The sequence below is a fragment of the Octopus sinensis genome, linkage group LG13, assembly GCF_006345805.1.
Source record: "Octopus sinensis linkage group LG13, ASM634580v1, whole genome shotgun sequence".
Classification (NCBI taxonomy): Eukaryota; Metazoa; Mollusca; class Cephalopoda; order Octopoda; family Octopodidae; genus Octopus; species Octopus sinensis.
Window position 1 is genome coordinate 34348829 of NC_043009.1, and position 15441 is coordinate 34364269.

General features: G+C 36.4%; 1 protein-coding gene across 1 annotated transcript in view; it reads right to left on the reverse strand.

The window, feature by feature from the left end:
• Positions 1-5879: 5879 nt before the first annotated feature.
• The window catches only part of LOC115218386 (tyrosine-protein kinase TXK), a 156400-nt gene continuing 146838 nt past the window's right edge, over positions 5880-15441 (reverse strand). The window contains exons 15-18 of the mRNA XM_029788167.2: positions 13602-13800; positions 12796-12914; positions 8781-8941; positions 5880-6418 (exon numbers count right to left, since the gene is read on the reverse strand). Of these exons, the coding sequence (XP_029644027.1) occupies positions 6338-6418; positions 8781-8941; positions 12796-12914; positions 13602-13800 (560 nt within the window). The 3' untranslated portion in view covers positions 5880-6337. The remainder of the gene's footprint in view (positions 6419-8780; positions 8942-12795; positions 12915-13601; positions 13801-15441) is intronic.

Below are 15441 nucleotides of genomic sequence, written 5' to 3' on the forward strand. Positions count from 1 at the left end.
ACTGAAGTCTACTTTTTTTCCCCCTCACATGCAGTTTGTCAATATATGCATATGAAAGAGAGAGAAAGATAATGTAGACATATATGCACAAACATATGTAAATATTTAATAGCAATATGCATGACACTAACAGAAGCATGTATGACTACTGACATGTAGATGTTGAGATGATAGGAGAGAAAGAACTCGTGATGAAGTTGAAGTGTGGAAAATGTAGTCTTGTCACACTCAAACTTGGTTTGTGGCAAACTGATATTACACATGAAACAGATCAGGATGGTAATATGTACTGCATATCACCTATCAGATGCTTCAAATCAAGGGGGCACATTTGAAGAAAGATGAAATGGGTATTAACCAATCTAGATGATGGCCTTCTGAGACTTCAACCTCACTGACACTTTTCTCAGACTGTAACTTAGAACTAACAATGTATGATCTGTAGAAAACTAAGCATGTAGGCTATTGAAAGCTCTTGACTCCTTTCCAGCCATAAACTTTCATAAAGCTGATTGAAGAGGTTCTTAGTTCCTGGAATAAATCTGATCTACCAGTCTCTCTACACAGTATATTGACATAAAGCTACAGCACTTTATTATAATTATTCAATGGCATATGCAGTAAATTTACTCTAGGAAGGATGTCAAACTGACAAACAATTCCCAGGAATATGAAGATTCTAATGAGATGACGAGCAATAATCTGTTCCATGTAAATGAGCCACTAAAGGATAATGAAATAACCTATCTGAAAGACTGCTTCAGATTGAAAATGAGCTCCAACACGCTCATGAAAAACAGAGGGCAAAGAAGGAAGACAGGGCTGTAAAAAATGTAACGACAAACTTGAAAGCCTTCTACAGATTTGCAAAAGAGTCTGCTTCAGTACAGTAACAAGATAGGTCCACTGTTTGGAGAAAATGGCTCACTGGCTCCAAATACTCAGGATAATTGTGTGTATATATATTAAAATTTATTGGCAATATTTATCAGCAGTTAATTTTTCATTGCATTATAAATGCATGTTCTTTTAACAAATACCTGTATTTTTACATTTTGCACTGTTGATGTTCAAGTTTCCTTCATGTTGCATGTTTTGCAAGCATTCTTTACACATATGCATGCCACAGTATACTCATGTATATACACTATAGGAATATATGATACAACGATATCAAATCAATGTAAAACACATTGTCTTAAACATAGCATGCTCACACGAGTATATTTTAATATAATCTTGGGAATAACTTTATAGTCTACTTTCCAAAGTTTGTCTCCAGAGATTGGCTAGCAAAGGTTATTATATAATAAGACTTCTTCTTTTAGTGGAAATCTGCAAATATCCATAGAGTATAAACAAACAAATTTTAATATGAGAAGATGGATTGAACAGACTTTATTACAAATCATTACAATATTTTCAATGCATCATCATTAGCTGTCAATTGCTGAATGTTACATATGTTATATGCAATATTACATTCATATGATTCACCAATATCTGTATACATGTGCATCCCCTGGTAACCAGAGTCAAAGCACTGCTGTATGATCTTTAGTTTCTCCACATTTTATACCCACAGCAAATACTATTTTCAGTATTCCTCTTACAAAGAAGAACAAGGAAATACACAGAGATACAAATGAGAAAATAACAACAAAAACAAATGAAGAGAAATAAAAAAAAATAAAGAATAAAGAAACAGCATATTTGATCTTTAACCACAGACTTGTTTGGAATTTTTAGAAAAAAAGAACATTTAAACATAAGAATAACTTTTCTTAATGACTTGAAAAGCAACAGGTTAAAGACTGGTAGTATTACTATACATCTGAAATTAAGTCCATAAGGTAACACAGTTTTTGGTATCCAGCTGAGTTAAGGAAGTGAACTGATTTACTTTGAAGTGGACTGGTAACAGACATAAAAGGGTAGTTGTTTAAGATTATCCTGTTGTGATATTCATATTTTTCTTCTTTTTTATTTTCTTGTGTGGTAAGAAATATGCTTTCCACCACATGGTTCCGGGTTCGGTCCCACTGTGTGGCACCTTGGGCAAGTGTCATCTCCTATAGCTTTGGGATAACCAAAGCCTTGTAAGTGGATTTAATAGACAAAAACGGAAAGAAGCCCATCATATGTGTGTCTTTGAGTCTGTGTCTGTTCCCCACTGCCTGACAACTGCTGTGGGTGTGTTTATGCTCCCTGTGACTTGGTGTTCAGCACAAGACACTAGTAGAATAAGTACTGAGGTTGATTCATTTAACTAAAATTCTTCAAGGAGGTGCCAAAGCATGGCCACAGTCTCATGACTGAAACCAGTAAAGAATCAACATATGTATATACGCACATAGACTCACATACATATATATACACGCACATATATGTATATACACATACAAACACACCTGCATCATGAATTTTGTTCATGTTTCAGTATGTGCATATGATTATTTATGGGATTACATAGACTTTTGATATCCAAGTTGGTTTATAGAGTTGTATGTACAATGCATATAAATTTGTGTAGTTTAGGGAATCCAATAATTTCATGGGAGTATATCCAAAAACTTACCCAGATTGGAGGGGTGGCAATGTGTTTGATATTAGAGTATATATATATATATATATATATCATGCCAAAACTAACTTCACTTGTGCTAGTGTCACATAAGAAGCACTGAGTCCACTCTGTGGAGTGGTTTGTGTTAGATAGGGCATCCAGCTGTAAAATCCCTTCCAAAACAGACACAGTAGCCTAGAGTAGTTTTTCTATCTGGCCAGCTCCTGTCAACCATCCTACCCATGCATGCATGGAAAATGGATATTAAACGAAGATGATGATGATATATATATATATATATACACACACACACATGTCCATTCCTTAACCTATTTCCAAGCAAAGTAATAATTCCCCAGTCTATAAAGCAATGAGCATGTTTTCATCTGCATGGACAGAGAGGCTTTTGTTCACACTGGGGCTTCACATATGTGAAGACAAAGAGTAATATGAACTCAGTTTGCTGAGACGCGCACACACACACATAACTATGAGCTTATTGCCGTTTCTATCTACAGATTTTATATACAAAGTAGTAAGTCAACCTAAGGCTATAGTAGAGGAGAACAGTTGATGCATCCACATTATCTTTTTTGAGTAGTGGTGATTTGGCCATTAAAATTAGTAGTTTTTGCTAGGATATGCCATTCTAAACTATAGTTGAATTTTTGTCTTTTAATTCCCAGATGTATCTACTAAGTCCTGTAGAGTTTGCTTTACATCTATTTCTAAAGGTAGATTTTTTTTTTGGGGGGGGGTATTGTATCTAAGTATCATTTCATTTTTCGTGACTCCTATATAAGATTTTGTATGGTTATTTCTGTATCTGCAGCCACATAAATTATTCAGTTTATCTGTGCTTGTGTTATGTTGAGTGGGGTTTTTATTTATCAGGTCATAGTCCATAATGTTCGAGGGTGAGTTATTAGGGACAAGATTTATTCCATTTGCCTGTTGGCAGTTGTGTTTTATGTTGGTATTTTTCCTAGTCTTGTAGAAGGCATCTAACTTGTTGATTGAAGCTATGATGGTAGCTAGGTTACTACTTAGGCTATGGCCTACTCTAATTTTATTCTTAAAGATTCCTGAGTATTTGTTATTTAAGTTCATGTGCTTATCAATAAGTCTCATTATGGAGTGAACTATGTTAGATTTACTAATGAGTTGCTTAAGGAAAGCATTCTTTGGGGGAATGGATATATTCTCAAAAGATGCGTTTATATTAAATAACTCCATATGCGGTAACTATTTTATTAGCAGGTTATATGGAAACCTTGTTGAAGTATATATAAATGAATGTGTGTATTTTTGCCTTGTTTACCATTAACAGGGGAAAAAATAAATAAACAGTTACCAGGGCAGCAAAAAATCACACAAGTAAAAAGGAAGGAACACCTTGTTTGGAAAGGTAGAAACTCTGGGTTGATGTGAAATATTTTGTATTATATATAGATAAATAAATGGAGTTAAACGCAGGTGTTATTCAAATTCTTTTACTTCCAACATATGTTTCGAAGACAACATTGGTATTATTCCTAAAGTTCATATAAGTCATTTCTACCATTCTATATAATTTGAACATGGATTTTCTTCTTACATTTCACTTCCACTAGACATCTATTTCCAAGCCTTCAAGCTTTTATTTTAATTCACATATTGCTTTATATTTCTCCTTTATTAGTTTTCTTTCTTTTACCCCTTCTCTTTCTATAGGCTACCTTTGACATTATATCTACTAATGGCTTTTTAAAAAAACTTAATAGCGTTCTGTTCATCATTACACACATTCATCACATTCTGTTAAAATGTTTTATTGATGTGTTTGGTTTCTTTCTTTCCCTGGTGAGAAGATTACATTGTTTTACACCATTTCATTCCTTTTGGAATAATACCAATGTTGTCTTCGAAACATATGTCAGTAGTAAAAGAATTTGAATAACACCTGCATTTAACTCCAATTATATATATATATATATATAATATACACTGTCCAATGCATCTAATATAAGAACCAGGCACTGCAATAGCTCTGCCAAAACAATTGAGAAATACAGATGTGGAAATTTTCAAAAGAAACTGGACACTCTCCTATCCACAATACCAGACGAACCAATGGTTTGACATGAGGCACAGTTGAGAGCAGCAGTGTCAAATTCCCTCGTACACTAGATGGGCTACTGATAATTTTGATGGGATTGCATTAGTCAGAGGAGAGAAATCATGGAAGGACTGTGGTGAAGGTACAAAAATAAAGAGTAAATAAAAATCATGGTGGTGCTCCAGCATGACCACAGCCACCTGGCTGAAGCACATAAAAGAATACACACACATATGCATACACACACACACATATATATACAGTTAAAATTTACAGAAAAACAAATGACAAAGACAGGTGTTTGAGCAACAAGCATGTGTATTAGTTTGATGCTCGGGAAAGTAAGAAAGTCTTTTATGTTTTGAGCCTATGCTCTTCAACAGAAAGGAATATGAGGAAATGAACAGAGAGAAAAAAAAATAAACTTGTGGATTTAACGATCAATCATGGCGACTGGTTGGGAATAAATAGTTTGGCAGGAGATCTAAGACGAAGGGGAGATAAAGTACTGCAGAACCCAAAACAAAGGTGTGCATACATGTTTGTAGGTGAGAGTGTGTAAATGTGTGTGTGGATTAGAAGTTAGTGACTTTGACATGTGGATGTGTGTGTCTGTAATGTGTAGGTGAATGGATATACATATATATATATATATATACCAGCTGGTGCTATTAAGTCAGACATGGTCTGAGCCAATACAAGCCAAAACCTATCAAAGTATCAATGTATATATATATATATATATATATATATATACATACATACATATATATATTCCTGTATTCTTTTATTTGTTTCAGTCATTTGACTGTGATCATGATGGGGCACTGCCTTTAGTCGAACAAATCGACCCCAGGACTTATTCTTTGTAAGCCTAGTACTTATTCTATGGGTCTCTTTTGCTGAACTGCTAAGTTACGGGGACATAAGCACACCAACATTGGTTGTCAAGTGATGATAGGGGGACAAACACAGACACAAAGACATATACATATATATATGTATATACGATGAGCTTCTTTCAGTTTCTGTCTACCAAATCCACTCACAAGGCTTTGGCCGGCCCGAGGCTATAGTAGAAGACACTTGCCCAAGGTGCCATGCAGTGGGACTGAACCCGGAACCATGTGATTGGTAAGCAAGCTACTTACCACACAGCGACTCCTATGCCTATATATATATATATATATATATATATATATATATATAATATATAGATAGATAGGTAGAAAGATAGATAGGTAGGTAGAAAGATAGATAGACAGTTGTATTTTGATCATTTTAAACTTTCTATCATTTTAGTATCATTTCCTTTTGTCGATTAAGTAGTAAAAAAAACCAAAAAATTTACAGTAATATATTTTTACCCCAGTCAAAAAATAAAAATTCATATTTTTTAAATTTTTGTTTGTTTAAACGTTGCTTTTACTGTTTTTTAATGTTTCTTTCAAAATGTGCATTGCATTAAAAGTTTTGTATTATGATTTCTGCCACAATACTGTCACAATTTGACAGAAATGAAGAGAAAATGAAAGAAGGAAAAAAACAGACAAAAACAGTAGAAAACAAAACCAACATCACCGGCAAGAGATATTTTGTGTTGTTCGTGAAGAAGAGAAGTATGTTTTATAATTCATATTTCTGGTTGCAGCCACATTTTTTAAAAAATTCATTTAAGTTTGGGTGATGAATAGTTCCAATAAATTACTTAAGTTTTCTCGTAGAGTAGAAAATGAATATCGTTCATCTGGGTTCTGCAAGAATAGAATGAGTAAAACATTTACTGAAGGATTTTGCAATGAACAATATAGCATTATGAAGAGAGTCACTACCAGTGTTCTTATATCTGAATCACTATTAGAATTAGAGAAGAAATTTCAGGTGTGGAAGCAGGGTCTAGAATCAAAGGGCCTTAGAGTTAACCTAGCAAAAATCAAAGTCTTAGTAAGTAGGAAAGCAGACAAATCACAAATCCCTTTAGGTAGATGGCCCTGCTCAATCTGTGGGAAAGACATAGGTAGAACCTTCATAAGATGTATTTGGTGCAAGCTATGGACACATAGGAGGTGCAGCAATATCAAAGGAAGATTAACTGGGGAAGGAAGATGCAGAGGTACCATAAACACTAAAATTGTACAGAAACTAGACTCCATTGACTGCCAGTGGAATAAGCTAGAGGTAGTTGATAGCTTGTTATTTAGGTGACCAAGTCAGTAGTGGAGGTGGATGCTCTGAGAGTATAGCTGCGAGAATAAAGAGGTCAAATCCTGTACACTATAGATCTCTATTGCAAGCAGACCTGGACACAATGCAGCATTATTATCATTAGTAATACTATTATGTTATTTCTTTGTTACTATGATACTACATTATTATTACTACAGCTATACTACTACTACACCAATTCTAGACAACAAACTAAATACTGTAATTTAAACACCCTGCCATATATATTACTACCTTCTAAATAATGCTTTTTAGCATAGGTACAAGGAGAGGGAGCTAGTTAATAATACTGACTCCCAGTCCTTGACTGCTACTTTCATTTACTGATCACAAACGGATGAATGTCAAAGTTGACCCTAGTCGAATTTGAACTGTGAGTGTAAAGAGCTGGAACAAATACCACAATATATTTGTTCTGACATTCTAATGATTGCTTCAATTATAGTCACAAGACTTGGAATTTAAGAGAGGGAAGAGTCTATTTTATTGATCCCTTAGTGTTACTTCTCCCTTCTTGTTTACAGCCACAATCAGTGTGGATCAATTTAGCTTCATCAATCTTGATTCTCTCACTCACCTTTCATAAAACACAAGTGTACCATCTCTCATTCCACCATGCTCTTCAAGTGGTATTTAAAGAATTGATGAGGGCATAGTCAAAGAAAGATAGGTCAATCCTTAAGCCTTTTAACCACATCCCATATAACTTCCCTTGCCATAGCTACCCTTTCCTGCTACAACTGTCCTTGTTGACACACACAAACTGTTTTTAGACCATTGCTGCTTATTAGCACTATACAAAATGCAAGTGTTGACTTTTACCAATCCCATAATCCCATTATCCAGTCTTAGTGAGCAGTGACTGCCTGGCAACATATCAGAGGCCTAATGCTCCACTTCAACAATGATCATGAAGATTTCCAATGTGGCCAATCCAAAAGGTTGAAAGTCAAAGTTAGCCATAATGAAATTTGAACACAGAATGTAAGGAAATAGAACTAAATATCTCAAAGCAATTTGACAATTGGCCATTTTTCTGATTCTTAATCACAACGACATCAACAGCAATAACAACAACAATTTATAAGGTAGACACAAAGCCATACCTTTTTAGGGACTGGAACTTGTAAAATATGGAAGATAAAGCTGATCCCCAGTATGATTCAAAGTATAAAGAGAGATTCCTCTAAATACTCATTCATCATCATTGTTCGACCGTGGTCGAGACAATGGATTTACTATGTTACGCCAGACTTCACGGTCCATCATAGTATTATGGAGGTCCTGTTGCTGGATGCCTGTATCCCTGGAGATTACAGGGATACTAAATACTACAGACAATTTTATCCAGTACTCTACCAGATTTACCACCAACTGCCTCTTATAATTTATACAACACTTTGTCACCAACTGCTCTCTAATAGTTAATCCAGCAATCTACAACTAGCAACAGCTGTTGGTGAATGAATCTCTGTAGACACTGTTTTAGTAACTGTAGAAGAGATAAAGAAAACAGTTTGCTGATGACTGAAACTTTGTTAAACAGTTGGATGAATTTTTTTGAGGGATGGATAGGGGTGGGGGTGATGATGTAGTCTAACCTGGTTGCACATGTAGCAATGGCACCAGTTGCACCGTTGCACAAATGTATAGTAGTGTAATGTGGGTTGAAGCTTTGAAGATTGCTGGCAACTAATCATGGCTGGGTATGATTGTGAAATGGGAAACCTAGTCTAAGAGGTAATGCTGTTATATAAAGCTGTTTATGGAAAGAAGGAGAGAGTAGGAGAAAGAGGGGGAAATAGAGAGAGAGAGAGAGAGATAAAGGGAAAGAGATGGTGCAAGGAAGATTTCCATTTTCTGATCCCAAAACAGAAATATAATACTCACTTTCTTCCAGCACATTCTCATTTCTTGATATATATCCTTTGGACAAGTAGTAGGCTTCTCCAGCCGGGCACTGCTACTACAGACCAACTCAAGGACCTCAGTGTTGGATTTATCAGCATATGGTTCTTCACCACAAGTAAAGATTTCCCACATTAGAACTCCTGTAATAAAAATATGAAAAAAATAAAAGCACAGATATGACTGTGTGGTAAGAAGTTTGCTTCTCAACCACATGGTTTTGGGTTCAGTCCCATTGTGTAGCACCTTGGGCAGGTGTCTTCTAAAGTCTTCAACTGACCAAAGCCCTGTGAGTAATTTGGTAGATGAAAAATAAAAAAAAGCATGTAGTATACGTGTGTGTGAGTGTGTGTGTGTGTGTGTGTGTTTGTTCCCCACCACCGCTTGACAACAAATGTTGGTATGTTTATGTCCCAGTAACTTAGCAATTTGACAAAAGACACTGAGAGAATAAGTACCAGGCTTTAAAAAAATAAGTACTGAGGTTGATTTGTTTGACCCCAGCACTTATTTTTTTAATAAGATGCTCCAGGATGGCCACAGTCCAATGACTGAAACAATTAAAAAGAAATGTATAAAATAAGCAAACACATGGAAGGGTAGATTATACAAATCATGATGGCCACTTTCTTGCACACAAAAGTTCACATGCACATCTAATTTTACCATCTGACATCCATTCCATAATAAACTTACTGTACAGAACTCAACATTAATCCTGATGCACAAAACAGAAGCTTCAAAGTGAATAGAAATACAAACTTTACTGTATTGATATCACAGTCTATATTCTTGTTTATAACCTATATCCAATTGTACTGCCCATAGGTCACACTAATATCTCTATAAACCACACTGCTCACATCCTACACTAATTTGTTTACCCACACAAATATATTCATAACTGATAATAACGTACATAAGCCACACTGTCTAGCCTCCATAGCAAGATGTCCAGAAACTATGCTGCCCTGTCCCCACACTAAAATGCCAATGTTGTAATAGATTCTGTCTCCCAATTTAGACACTTTACATTATTCTCATCAGAACCACATTTTTCCTATTCATGTTGTCCCACTGACTTATAAATCTCACACAATTCAAACTCATAATTTACAACACAAGTTCTCAGCTATCTTAAATTTTTTCCTCTCTCTCTCTCTTTCTCCTGTATCTCATCAACAAGTGCATGTTATATACCCCCCCACCACCACCACCAATGGAGAGAGTTACGAAAATAATTCATTCTGGCTATGAAATAGTCTCATTTAATAATGAAAATATTGCTTTATAACTATGAAACACTATCATTTCCATCCATCTTCTCTAGGTCACAGCAGTAAAGCCCTCAGACACCTCCTCCACAGGGTCCTGTCAGAAGCAACCCCTTTACAGACTTTCCAGCTGGGTCCCCAAGTATGACCAACTAAGACTATACTTTTTTTACTCTTTTACTTGTTTCAGTTATTTGACTGCGGCCATGCTGGAGCACAGCCACTCCTGCGCCTATGGATATCCAACCTAGGTTATCTCAGCTTCAAGAATCCATTTAGTACTGACTTCGATTTTGAAAAGCACAAAAGCTAGGTTTGAATTCAAAGAAAGGAAAGATATGATCAACCGTCTATTTTTTATAGATGACTTAAAGATTTATGGGAAAGATGAATAAAAGCTGAATTCACTGATTCATTGCTTTGCATGGGCACTAGAATGGAATTTAGGCTAAAAAAATGTCATGTGTTGATTTTAAAAATAGGTAAAGTCCAACAAGTGTATAGCATGATATTGTCAATGGGAGAGTTAATGAAGAGAATTGAAATGAAGGATATGCATATCTAGGCATATTGGAAGTAGATGAACTGATGAAAAGCCAAATGAAGAAGATATTCTCCCAAGAGCATTACAGAAGGCAGAGATTGATTTTGAAGACTAAACTGAATGGGAGGGATAAGTTCCATGTAATAGATATATGGGCAATTATTCTCTTGATATACTGATCAGGGGGAATATGTCAGTGAAGAAAGGAACTGCTGACAATATACTACATTTCACTCAAGTGATGCTGACAGGCCACATCTGATAAGAAAGAAAGGATAGTATTCATCATCATTGTCCTGATTTAATGTCCATTTTCCATGCTGATATGGGTTGGATGGTTTGACACCAGCTGGCAATCTTTACTGTCTGCTTTGGTATGATATCTATGGTTGGATGCCCTTCCTAATACCAACCACTTTATAAAGTGTACCAGGTGCTTTTTATATGGCAATAGTAGCAGTGAGGTCATCAAATAACTTACAAGACAATAACCCACCTCAGCTGATGGCTGAGTAGTATTGAAGGAGGTGGCCAGGTGAAGAGAGATTAGAGTATGAATAGAGGGACAAAAATAGGTGGCTTGAAGGAAAGGTGGTACATGGCTACCTCAGTAAGAGAGAGAGAGTGAGAGAGGGGGGAGGGAGAGAAAGAGAGATGTGACAGAAGGGTGCACTCAAGTTACATGGAGGTGTACATAAGGGAATAGAACCAAGAAATGTTTAGGGTGAGCAGGCAGGTAAGTTTATGAACTGGCATTAAGGCGGCGAACTGGCAGAAACGTTAGCACGCCGGGTGAAATGCTTAGTGGTATTTCGTCTGCTGCTACGTTCTGAGTTCAAATTCCGCTGAGGTCGACTTTGCCTTTCATCCTTTCGGGGTCGATAAATTAAGTACCAGTTACGCACTGGGGTCGATGTAATCGACTTAATACCTATGTCTGTCCTTGTTTGTCCCCTCTGTGTTTAGCCCCTTGTGGGTAATAAAGAAAATAGGTAAGTTTATGATATGCAAAAGGAGAGTGAGAGATGGAGGGGGAGCACTACTTGAGCAAGTATGGAAGGCAGGTTTGCTATATACAAAAAGCAGTCAGTATAAGATGAAATACAAATTAAAAACAGAAATAAAGAAGGAAAACAACTGGAAGGGCAAGAAGATGCATGGTCAGTTCTTGAGAGAGAGATACCAAGAAACACAGATTCAGAGGCCTTGATATGCATAGCACAGAGACAAGCATTGAGATCAAATTACATCAAGCACAGAATTGGTCATTCCACAGACACTGACAAATGCACAATGTGTAGTGAAATTGAAGAAAGAGTGTGGCATATCTTAAGTGAATGCAGCAAATTGGCTTAGAGAGAACTTGAGAGAAGGCACGACAACGTCACCTGAATGGTTCACTGGGGACTATTCTCTTTTTTACTTGTTTCAGTCATTTGACTGCGGCCATGCTGGAGCACCGCCTTCTAGTTGAGTAAATCGACCCCAGGACTTATTCTTTGTAAGCCTAGTACTTAATCTATCAGTCTCTTTTGCTGAACCGCTAGGTTACAGGACGTAAACACACCACCAGTGGTTGTCAAGCAATGGTGGGGGGACAAACACAGACACACAAACATATACATACATACATACATATATATATATACATATATACGATGAGCTTCTTCCAGTTTCCGTCTACCAAATCCACTCACAAGGCTTTGGTCAGCCCGAGGCTATAGTAGAAGACACTTGCCCAAGGTGCCACGCAGTGGGAATGAACCCGGAACCATGTGGTTGGTAAGCAAGCTACTTACCACACAGCCACTCCTGCGCCTATGTAACAATTTGAAATGGAAAAGGTGAAAGGAAGTTGTGAACATGAGCCAAAAGATGTAGTAGAAAACAACAGAGCAAAAAGATCTTTGCTATTTTATAATTAATGTATGGGTCTCATGTGCATTTGAGAAGCTCCTTTAAGCATGTCTCAAGATGAGCAAGAGGATATTAAGTATGAGAAAGAGAGTGGAGTATTGGTAAGCGGGCAAGACAGAGGCATTGGTATCCTTACTTACACTCATAATAATGTACAGTAAACAGAAGATTCTCTGCTAAAGTAGCAAAACTACAAAATATTTTTAAAATACATTAAAGTAGAAAAAACATTTAGGAGGGAAAACAGGAAAATTTTACTCACCAAAAGCCCAAACATCAGATTTGCTGCTGAATCTATAAAACTGAAAAACTTCTGGTGATGCCCATTTTACAGGAAGTTTAGCACAAGAGGAACTGTTGTACAGATCATTGATGACATAACTGTAGACAGAAAGAGGTGAAAGGTAGGATTGAAATAAATGGTATAATGAGTGAGTGGTGGAATAAGTGAATGAAATATGGGTAGACTGAGTGAGTGAGCAAGTAGAATAATAGGATATTTGAATAAAACTTTAGTGTAGATATTAAGAGACACAAAGTGGAAGCTGTCTTGTGCATGATTCAAAACTGAGAATGTAAAGGGACATATACACACAGACAATTTTTTTCAAAACTCAACCACAAGGGAGATAATCCTCTAGTTGTTACTGAAGAGTCGCCCCCCCCCTGTTTTTATGAGACATTGTAACCTCGTTTTTTATCGTGTTTTAATCCAAAATGAAGAACGGCTAATCGTTTCCATTGTGCAGGCTGCACGATAAGCTTTTTCTGTTTTTGACATTTTTTCATTCGCATACGAGGTAGTCCTTAATGTAAAACGTGTTATTCACTTAACAATGACCATTTTGCTACTGGTTACCATCCAAGACATTTGATAGCTAGTAAACCCAATACTGCATATGATTGGATAGCTGTATGTTTTTTTCTACTTGTCAGAATTATTGATTTTTTAAAATGTTAACAGATTCACAAGAAACAAGGAGTGTCAACCTGAAATTTCCTGCCTTACAACAGTTAAGCCAACCAAACCAACAACTGCACAATTAAACAGAGAACAACAATAATTACCGTGTCAACCCGAAATCTCCCACCTTGACCACATAGTTACTGCCAACCAGGCAGTTTCTGGCTGCTAAGTCTCGGTGGACGAAATTTTTAGACTCCAAGTACTTCATTCCTTTACAGATATCCATACAAAACCCAATAAGTTTTTCAGTTTGGTACAAAATTAAAGATTTGTTGTTTTTCAGGTGTTGTTTGAGAGAACCTGAGAATAAAAAAAAAGAAATGAAATGATTCAATGATAAGAATCCCTATTGATTTTCATGTTACAAAGTGAGATGCTTCTGGGAAATATTTTTCAAAAAGGATTAACAATAATAAAAAAAATGCAAATGATGCTGGTCACTTTTATGAATGAAAATAACAATTTCTAAACGTAGACATTTCATAAAAACATTTGAAGGAAAATATGTTATGTAATAAATAAGAACTGTAATAGAGTACTTTCTTATCACCGAGGGGATAGAATGGGGATTCTGACAATGAACGAAAGCAAAAGGAAATGAAATAGAACTCTTTGAAATAAGTGAGCAACAGTTAGCAACAGTTAGCCAACCAGGCAAGAGCAATAAAAGCAAAATGGTGGTTAACAGATATAGAAATTGAAGAGATAAAAGTGTAGATGTAAATGCATTCTCAGAAAACGAAGCAGAAGTAATAGGAAGAGCTATAGCACAAGAATACGATGAGGACCAACTAGATATTGTGAGGATGCTGAGCTGATATATTAGAGAAGACCAGGAACAATCGCCCTACCTATCTGAGGTACACTGATCAACACAAGCTCAAAGTTGAAACCGAAAAGATAGATTTGGTTAATGGGCTATTCCAGACAAGAAATATAACTGAAAGTAACAAGATTATTTGGGCTGCAGCTATGGTTGCTGAAGATAGGGTTGGCTACAAAGGAAGAGAACAAACAAACTGTAAAGAACCATTCTGGCATAGACGAATTTGTGAGAAACAAAGTTAAAAAGACATTTAGGACAAGTTGATAGATTGAGTAGAAGCGTATTGCAGAACGAAAGCCTAAGAATAATGGTGGAAAGAACATAGAATAAGAGATAAAGGGTACGATATGATATAGGAAGAATTGAAACAAAGAGTAGTAGCAATCAAAGCAAAACTGGAAAGATATGACAAAAGAACAAAACAATTCATGCAAAATAGATTGTTTGAAGCAAATCAGAAGAAACTGTTTCATGAACTAGATTGGCAATTACACGTAACAATGATACCAGATGCAGTGGAAAGCAGGGCATTCTGGACAGGGATCTGGGACCAACCTGTAGAGCATAATGATGAAGCAGAGTGGCTGCATGAAATATAAGATGGGTTAAGAAATATAAAAGGCCAAGAAGACATAAAGATAACTACAGAAATGATAAAAAAGCAGTTTAAAAAATTCCTAAATTGGAAGAGCTCAGGACCAGATGGGGTCCAAGGTTATTGGATAAAGAAGCTGAAAGGGCTCCATGAAAAGATAGTGCAACAGCCAAGTGAGTGCTTGCAGAAAGGCGCAGTACCCAGCTGGATGACAAAGAGAAAGACGTTGTGTGCCAAGGATCCTGAAAAGGGAAATGTTGCATCGAACTTTAGACCATTGACATGCCTTCTGCTAATGTGGAAACTAATGTCAGGTGTGTGGGCAGGTGAACTGTATGGATACCTGGAAAACAGTGGGCTGCTACCTACTAAACAGAAAAGGTGCCAAAAGAGGCGCTGGGGAACGAAGGATCAGCTCTTAATTGATAATCTAATTATCAGGAACTGCAAGAGAAGACACACAAACCTGAGCATGGCATGGGTTGGCTATGATAAAGCATACAATATGAAACTATACTCC